This window comes from Egretta garzetta, unplaced genomic scaffold (assembly GCF_000687185.1).
Source record: "Egretta garzetta isolate BGI_Z169 unplaced genomic scaffold, ASM68718v1 scaffold419, whole genome shotgun sequence".
NCBI classification, from domain to species: domain Eukaryota; kingdom Metazoa; phylum Chordata; class Aves; order Pelecaniformes; family Ardeidae; genus Egretta; species Egretta garzetta.
The window spans coordinates 371,851-381,138 of NW_009260777.1; the positions used below are offsets into that span (position 1 = coordinate 371,851).

The 9,288-nt window shown below is 37.7% G+C and overlaps 1 protein-coding gene across 6 annotated transcripts in view; it reads left to right on the forward strand.

The window, feature by feature from the left end:
* Nucleotides 1–9,288, forward strand: part of PLCB4 (phospholipase C beta 4) — a 194,689-nt gene that overhangs the window by 83,454 nt on the left and 101,947 nt on the right. For 3 of the 6 annotated variants that reach the window (XM_035901739.1, XM_009646359.2, XM_035901743.1), the window contains exon 1: nucleotides 8,070–8,149. The exons of 2 other annotated variants lie outside the window; for them this stretch is intronic. In XM_035901739.1, the coding sequence (XP_035757632.1) occupies nucleotides 8,128–8,149 (22 nt within the window). In that variant the 5' untranslated portion in view covers nucleotides 8,070–8,127. Of the gene's footprint in view, nucleotides 1–8,069; nucleotides 8,150–8,396; nucleotides 8,431–9,288 lie in introns of those variants that run through there. One more of the 6 variants, XM_035901742.1, reaches the window with a different exon arrangement.

Below are 9,288 nucleotides of genomic sequence, written 5' to 3' on the forward strand. Positions count from 1 at the left end.
CTTAACAGAGCTTCTTCAGTTATTTTTCTGCTTTTCTTCACTGGGCTCTGAGAGGTGCTCTGTCATATTTTCCTCAACAACATCTGCACTTTGATTCTAAGCTCCAGATTTTTCCTTGTAAAGCAACACTATACAGTATTGCATGTATATACTGTGTGTATATTCTTCACATTTCTCTGAACTCATCTTTAAAATCTCAGATTTATAAAGATACCAGAAATGCATTTATTGTGTGTATGCAGAAAGTGTGGTCTGCAGAAGTACAGCATGAACATTATTGTGCTTATTGAGAAAAGAGCAAAGGGGTTTGCTAGCCAAGGGCAAAGAACTCTCTTCTTTAAGCTTTCAGTCAAAAAACAGTCTAGACACTTTTATCACATTAAACAGTCTAGAGCATTTAATAGGTATGTGACAGGAAGAAAAGCAGTCTGAACTAGCTGACCAGTTTTCCTATGGGAAAAGCCTGCTGGGCCCAAGTTTTTATTCTTTGCAATGGTAATTATTATGCTGGAAATGCTTAATGGGTGATATATGAAGCAAAGCTGGTTTTAGACATGTAAAAACATTACCCTCACTTTCTATGGGGTCTGCTGTGCTTTGCACGTGACACTGCTCTTGATTTTGATGGGCACTACACTTCATGAGTATGTGTGCCACTTGTTACTGAGTTGTAGGAGGCCAGCATGAATAGTGGCGGCATTAGTTAAGCGCAGAACACTTCAGCGCATGCAGCCAGTGCAAACGGCAAAACATTTTCTTTCTGTCTCTGCTAGGGTCCCATTACCAATTTTTATGGTGTAACAAGTTGCATCTGTTGATTTCCATTGCATCTGATGGCTTCCAAACAGACTCCTCTGCCTTTGACCCCCACCGTCTCATTTAGAATCAGTTCTTTCACCTTCCCAGGCATTTTGCCCATGCGTCCGTTGGTTTGTCTGCGGCACGGCGGAATGCTGAACTCCTCGTCCCCGGGAGCCCTGCCATCCCCACTCCCTAGCTGTCACGATAAATAACCCCACTCTGCTATTGCTTGGAATGTTGGCACTGTTCTTGACGCTTCTACTTTCTTCTTTACCCCACACACATAGACACCAGCATTTTGTTTGTTCGTCTTTCTCAGTGTATATTCCACCCTTTTCCTTCCTTTCCAGCCTTATTGCAGAAACTCTGTTTCATACTTGGATTAATCTCTACAAATAGTCTAGCTTGTGCTATCCTAAACTACCCACTGTTCCTTCCTAGCATTATGAAAATGCTGGCACCTTCCCTTTTCATTTTAGCTGTATTGGCCTGCACAGGCACTTCATCATTCTGTTGAAGCCCACATCAGTGTCAGACATCCCATCCTTGTTTTCTGCATTTTTTCTGTTGTTAGTTCCCTCATCCTCTTTTCAATTCTCATCCTCTGCCCCACACATCCATTTCATTTCTTTCTCCCCTAATGGTTGTCCAGAATCGAGAATGTCTTTGTGTTCCAGCATGATGTGCATACTCTCACCTTTCCAGGGAGAGAAGAGAAAGTGCTGTTTATCTTCCATGTTCTGTTAGGTATCTGCCTCAGCATGAGGGCAGAGGTATGCTCCGCTTCTATTACATATGTCCCTTTCCACCTCAGTAGAAGCAGAGGTCTAAGCAGCAGGTGATAATAGAGAACAGCAATGAGGAGGCTTGGAGAGGTAACAGCTCCCCCTTTTGTTTCCTGCTGTTTAACACTGAATTTCATCTTAATGTTAGGAATTTAGAGAAAGTAAGTCCCCTGACTCTCGTGTTTCCATTTGCTCCAGAAAAATCTGAATAAATTTAATGTCTCAGCATGCTGTAAAGCCTGCTGTTTATTATGAGATGTCAAATAGGCTTTCAAAATGGGCTGTGTACGCCAGCATGCCATACCAGCACTCCTGAGTGGCAGACTGGCTCTCCTTTTTGTCTCCATACTGGACAAATAGGTTACATACCAACACTTTTATTTTTATCCCTTTTGGAATACTGTGTCAAATCATCCATTGGAGCAATACAAAAATTGAGATGCCTTTCCTCCAGAAATTTTCATATATATTATGAATAGTTGAACAAGCCAAAATGCATCCAGCAGGAAGATTTGGAGAGGCTGTTGGCTTGGAACACTCTCCCACCCCTCTCTTTAATAGTTGGCATGCCTGGGTTTGGTCCATTTTTTTTAAACAAGTGATACATTAATATTCAGAAAGACATTTTAGGGACATTGTTCTCAAGTAATGCAAACAACTGAATACCTCAATAACGAGTGTATTGGCACTCTGCAGTGTTTTATCAGATAAACTTATCTCCAATGTCTCACGCAGTCTCATTTTACCCCAAAGAGACAACTGTCAATTCGATGATGACTGACAGGAAACGTAGCATGATGTGGTGAGAGCTGTTTCAATATTTGATTAGTAGAAACGTATATGCAGATTGCACTGTTACTCTGAGACAGGATTAGCGAAAGAGACTGATGCTGTGTTTTATGCATCCCCATCTTCTGTTTATAGATAACTATGAACTTATCAGCTAAAGTATTTTTGATATTTATTTTTTTTTATCCTTGGTCCCATTACCTGCATGATCTTTCTTATTCTGTCTCCATTGCTTTTAGAGCTTCTGGGCAGTGGCACAACAGCCATTTAGAAAGAAATCTAGCTGAAAAAAATGTACAAGAAATGCTTACTCTGCCACCTACCTACGATAATGAAGTAATGATAATAAAGTTCAGAACCAGTTGCTTTTTGTCTTGAATCTCTATATAAAATATAAATAGCTGATTACCTGGTATATCTCAAACATGGCTGTTCATATTTGTACATCTGTCCTGATGGGAAGAGGGCTTCTAGATTTCCAAATTATATGCAGCATTTTCTTTTTAGCTTTGCCTCATTGTGATACATTGTAGTTAGAACTGTAGCAATCTTATAATCAGAAAAATGACCAGTTATTTATTAATGAGTCAATACTGGATTTTATTGGTGATTAAAGGTGTACAACATGAATAACTTTTAGCTCTGGGACACCTTGCTCTCAGTGCTTTCAAACTCTCTCTCTAAATAATTAGCATCGCTAAGTAAGTAATTAAGAGAAGTCTTGCTAGAGGAAAGGAAAATGGGAAATGGTAAAGTGTCCTTCCAGGACTCCAGAGAAGTCTGACTAAACATCAACTGTAACCCAGATCCCTTGACTCCCAGCTAGACCAAAAGGGCTGTGTTTTCCTGAACAATTGGTGATGAATGTTGTTTCTGCAGAGAACAGGTAGAGTGTTTGAGAGTGAGGAACATAAACAAGTTGAGCCTGTACAATACTGTTTAGGCCAGACAGTTCATGGTTATTTTTCCCCATCTGTTTCATGTCATCCCGATTCATAGATCTACTTTTTGCGGACACCATGAGCACCATGTGTGTTTCTTTTCCTACATGTCATCCCGATTCATAGATCTACTTTTTGCACAGTAATGTTGAAGTGGACACCATGAGCACCATGTGTGTTTCTTTTCCTGATACTGACTGGAAGGAATCGCAGAAAGAGCCTTTATTAAAGATAATGAGTATGTTTTGTTTCTTTCTGTTTTTTTCTGTGATTTGAATCTGAAATCTTGGCAGAAAAATGAAACTAAAGCAAAAACCCGTTAAGCTCTGAGGGGTCTGCTGTCTGCTCCAGCCACATATCAGCTAGGGCAGGTTACAGCTACTCTGCTGCTGCTGTTACTGGGGCTCGAATTGTGTCACAGAACTGAGGAAGGAAGAAAAGCTGCGCCTACAAATCTCTGCTACCCAGGATTTGAATTTACTGCAACCACTGGGGCTGGGCAGTCAGAAGGATGATGGATAATTTCAATTCCAACCATGGGTATGAGCCAAGGTGCAAGTGGGCAGGTAACAGGGGAAGTAAAAGGTGATGAAAACTAGAAAAAGGATATCAGATGCAAGGGAGGATGGAGTGTACTGATCAAATGCAGATATTAGATCTATGTTTCTTGCTTTTCATTCCATGTTATCTTCTCTTATTTAAAGAAGGCGATGTAAACCCCACCCTCTCTAGGGTGTAAGGTGGGTGCTGAGATGAAATCTGAGCAGCATTATGACTTCTAAGATAGTTACAAAAATTTTCTGACCAGTGCCATGGGTTAAGTTGCACAGTGACAATCTCATCGATAAGGTATAAAACCCCCTGTGTTTTCATGGTGACTGTAGTTTGTAGGCTTTATCTAGGATACAAAAAAAATTGTAATTTAAACTTTCAACAAATTCACTTTTAACACACTCCCACCTGTCAAATAATGAATGCAGCTTTTTGATATTAATGCATTTTAGACCATTGGGACGATTGCCAAAGAAGATCATCTTAGCTTTGTCTGAAATTTTAAGCCAGCCATGTGGCTCATTACTGTTTTCTCAGAAATCATCTAGAGAACTGGTCAGAATTGAACCCTGCAAATTATAAAGTCGCTTTCCTAATTTTAGATTTTAAAGTAACGTCTATGTTCCTCACAGCTTATTAGTTTTTAAAATATCTGTATGTTTTGAACAAACTCATATTAAGTCATGTCAAAACTTTAATAATGTTTGGTTTGAACTAAAGTACCTGACCATAGAAGGGATTATTTCAAACACACAGAGATTTAGAAGTTATTACAAAAATGTGATCTTGACCTTTCATTACATTTTATTAATAGGACATCTGAGTCCGTGTCATTGTTTGGAAACAGACAACTGTGTCCTCAGGATGTGGTCATGGAGCAGCTGATACTTGTAGTTTGTTTTAATTTTTTTTGAGGTACTAGCTTGGGTTATTTCCAAAACTTTTCCTTGCACTTAAAAATGAAAGAGTCCCAATATTAATCTGGTTTGGAAGTCTGTGTTGCCTTTTCTATCATATTTGTAGTTAATATTCAGTCTTAGAATTTTTCAGTTGTTTTGTGTCCTAGGATTGCCAAACTATTGCATTCATAATAGGAATGATGCTCACTTAAGGTTATTTGGTGTTTATTTGTACTCCCACCTGAGTTGTTCTTAGTATTTTAATTTCGAGCATTTATTTATGTCTGCCTTTCACGTTCAAGTACAGGAATCACTTCTGCTTGAGATCTTTAGAGCACGAAGCCCCAGAAGGAAGCTAAAAAGAAGAAACTGAAGTTCTAAATGTCAAAATTGCTCATGATTTTAATTAAAATAATTAACACAAATATTTCATACAGGTGTGCCTAAAAGGGAGCAACAGTACTCACTGACTTAAAAGATGTGTTATCTGACAGTACAGATTAAACAATAACAGTAGAAATTAAGTATGGTATTAATTGCCCAAAAAGCATATTGAAGACTGTTTTTTTAATAATCTGATAAGTCTCTTTCCTTTAGGACTCATTGCTGTAATTGTGCAAGGTGTCAGATTTTACAAGACTGTAAAGAGAGAATTTGGGCTTAAGTAATTCAGAAAATACTTCAGATGTTTTGCAAGTGCTACATATTTGTAATTTTTTTTTATTATTCCATGAAGTAGCCTTTGTTTTAACACAGTCTTCAACTGAAAGCCACAGAGAGAAGTAATTAAACTTAATAAAAGTCACTGCTGGTTAAATCAAGATACATTGTATACATACATCACATGCTATAGCAATTCAGAAAGCTCTTGACAACTATTACACAAACCATTGCTTTCATCAAAGTCCAATTTGTTCTCTATTACTACCTGGGGAGGAGATGGCTTCCAGGAAATGCTTGACATTATACTAAAAATAAATCTTGAACACCTCTGACACTTCAGCTTAACTAAAGATAAAACTGTAGCATCTTTCACATTTTTAGACAACTTAATTTTAGATATGGTTAGTGTTTATTGTTGGAATGAGACAAAACAGGGAAACTTCTAGGGAAGGGTTCTTCATCATATGCTCACATTATGAAATGACGTTCACTTAACGGGTCAAAAGCAAAAAGTTACTGATAGATGGATACTGAATAATATGCATAAATAAAAATAAATTGTCATTTATTGTATCTTTTGATGAGTCAGACTGCTAAATTCTCCGTACAGCTGACAGCATTATGAGCACATCCCCTCCTGAAGTCATCCCTTGGGAAGATCCGTGCCTTTTGCCTTTACTGTTAGAAAAATGAAAATGTGAACACCAGATTTTCTATCACCAGAAGGAAAGAACAATAATAAAAATAACTTTACTTATTCAGTAAAGCTTACTTTAATTCAGTAAAGTTTATCATTTTATACGGGTTCATTATTTTTTAACACTTTAAGTTTTAGTAACTTCTAGGTGTGATAGCTCTGCATTTTGGCTTACTATTCAAATCATACTTTTCCTAGGAATGTGTATACATGAGCTTCTGTTATTCGTGTAGGAGTTTCCTTGTGGACTATGAGTAAAAACTTTTTATTTTAATGCTTTGCTGTCGAAATTGCCAAGTTGCTTTTGTTTTTCCAGGAGTTTCAAGTGGCACCTATCTAAAGGCTCACTTTGGTCTGTAAGCAAAGCTAATGGTGTTAGTTTACAATGGTGGTACACAAGAACTGATCCCAGTCCTGTCAGAGGCTATGTGACAAGTCCAGATGACTTTAGTGATCAATTCAAAAGGGAAAATCTGTTCCAGTGACTCTGTGTTGCTGCTGAACATAGAAATAATTTGCCTTCTCAGGACTACAGGTATTTGTTCTGAGGATGAGATGGGTTAATTATCTTTCTGTTTTTCAGTGGAGTGATATTCATGCCATCAGATTTAGGCTCCTTAATAGAGTGGAAAGGAAGGCCATTAATTTAGGTTCAGATGATTCGGCTCCATTGATGAAAGAGGCAACCATGGTCAGTAGGATTAGCATTTGAGCAGGTGACAAAATGAGATGGTTTTGTTGTTACTGGTATTGGTTTGTTTTCTGTATTGGGGGAATTTGGTAGTTACTCCATTACACGTGAGCATTTCTCATGTTGGATTTTTCTGCTGGTTCTGTGATAATATTAGTCTGACCAATCTGTTTTTTAGCATTATGACCATAATCAATGCATTTTATTTTTTCTGTACAACATAAAAAATACATAATTTGTTAGAAATAGTCTGTTTCTTGCATCAAATTTATTGAATAGGTAATGTCTATTATATCACATTTATTTTTGAGAATTAATGAACTATGAGTTTATAGCAACTTCTGTGTTAAGTCCATTCTCTCAGCAAAATCGGAAATTTTCTTTTTTTCTGAAATAATCCTGATCCTGCTGTAAACACTTGTTTAAGATTATTTTCTATGAGGTTTGTGTGTGTGTGCAGGGTTAAGTTGTTGGTCTGTGCTGTGTAAGCCAAGCTGATAATGCACTCCAAATTTTTTGCCTCAGTCCCTGTTAGGCAGGCTCCCACTAAATAGAGTAATTTAGAAGTTTGTGAGGAATTAGCCCTGAGTGAATCATCTGAGTGAGAAGCTTTCCTTAATGGCTTGATTTAAATGTATTTCTAATTGTCAGAACATAGTTTTGTTATACTGTTGCAAATGGACCCTATCCAGAATAAGTTTATTTACATAATCAGTATGTCTCTTTACACACCATTCACTTCTCAGAAAGTGGGATGCCCCCCCAGAAAAGGAACCCATCCTTAAGTAAGTAAGTATGTCAGTAAGTAAGTACTTACAGCAGATAATGAGAGTATTAGAACGAAAGGGAAAGGCTGGGAAAAGCTGTAGGTATTAACAAACTAGGGAGGCCTTAGGACAAAAAAAATAAAAACTAAGGAAGCTGAGAGGTCATGTTTGGGTCCTGTGGTCTTTCCTAGGAATTCTACTTGTTAGAGATGATGGCTGTCATCAGAGGTGATGGCTAAACCACAGTTTGGACCTTAAGGCAGGACTATCTCCCTTTCAGCACTCTGGCATAAGAAATTGTTGCTGTCTGCTGTCAGCAACAGGTAGGCTCATTTTGTAGCCTGGAGCAGAGCTCTGCAGTGGGCAGCCTCACCGAACTTGTGTGAAACGCTGAAGAAGAGGTTAGTCAAGAACAAGCCACTTCCAATTTTGGACTAACCTCTTAGCTGCCCCTGTGTGCCAATGCATTCCAGCAATTAAAAAGAAATGGAAAATGAAACCATTACTAGACAATACATGTTCAAGTGCCTGAGCTCTGTTGTATGTCTTCTGTGGTTCGAAGAGGTAAGTGGTGAAATGGCAAACATGGAGTGTGGAGCCTCCTTGCTTTACACTCGGCAAATAGTGATTTATTCCAGAGGCAAAAATAATAATTACTAAAAAAATTCACAAGCATTGTTATAATATTTGGGGAATAACTGCGGAAATTGTGAGTTACTATGTTTTAGACTGAGGAGGATCCGCTCTAAGGAATACTGCTGTCCTTTCCAACAGCGTCTCAACATTGACAGGATGTTTATGGGATCCAAGGAGTATCCTATCCATCACGCTCGCCAGCCCTGTGGGTTAGTTTAGAATATCACCTCTTTCCCCAAACATTTGTCTGCTTTGTATTAACAGAATCCTTTCCTCCTCCTGTTCAGCCACACCTTGTCCTTCTTTTGGTCAAAGAATAAAAAAAATCCCAGGATTTATAGTTCCTTCATGCCCCACACCCCAGATTTAGCTTAGTACAGCCAAGCTTACAAAAGAGGAAGACTTCTGTCTTACATAATGCTATTCTGGATGCGGTTAATTTGGTATCCTTATTCTTTGGGTACTCCAGGTCAATCAAAAGGTGCTTTTTTTTCATGTGATCCAAATCACATCTTCAGGCATAAATCAGTGTTAAAAGAAAGGGTGATAGCTCAAAAGGCATTTAACTACTGCACTTGAGAGACTTCATCTAATTCTCCCTTGTGGTCATTGATTAAGTCTTGTGGTGCATTTTGTATGAGTGTTCTTTCTGCTTTTGTGAACGATATTTATTCAGAAGCATTTTTATACTTTAAGAACCCTAAATCAGTGAGAAGATCTTGATTTTAATTTTAAAGGCTGTTTAAAAGTTTTAAAATTAAAATTTTACTGTCTTTAAATTTAGTTCCTAAATATTTTATCTATCCCAGTTGAATCTTCACACATTTCATTGTTATTAAATTTCTTTAAGGAGAGTAAACCTTGATTCTCATCATAGTGAGGGTATATGTATGCATATATTTGCAAGCATATTGATGTTAGAATGTCACGTTTGCTTGGGTTTTGTGGGTGGGGTTCTTGTTGTTTTTTACTTTCTTTGAACTGCTTAAAAATTTCTGAAGATTAACAGAGGTCCAGAGACTGACAGGGGAATATTTTGTATTTTATTTTGGTGATCTTAAAAGCTA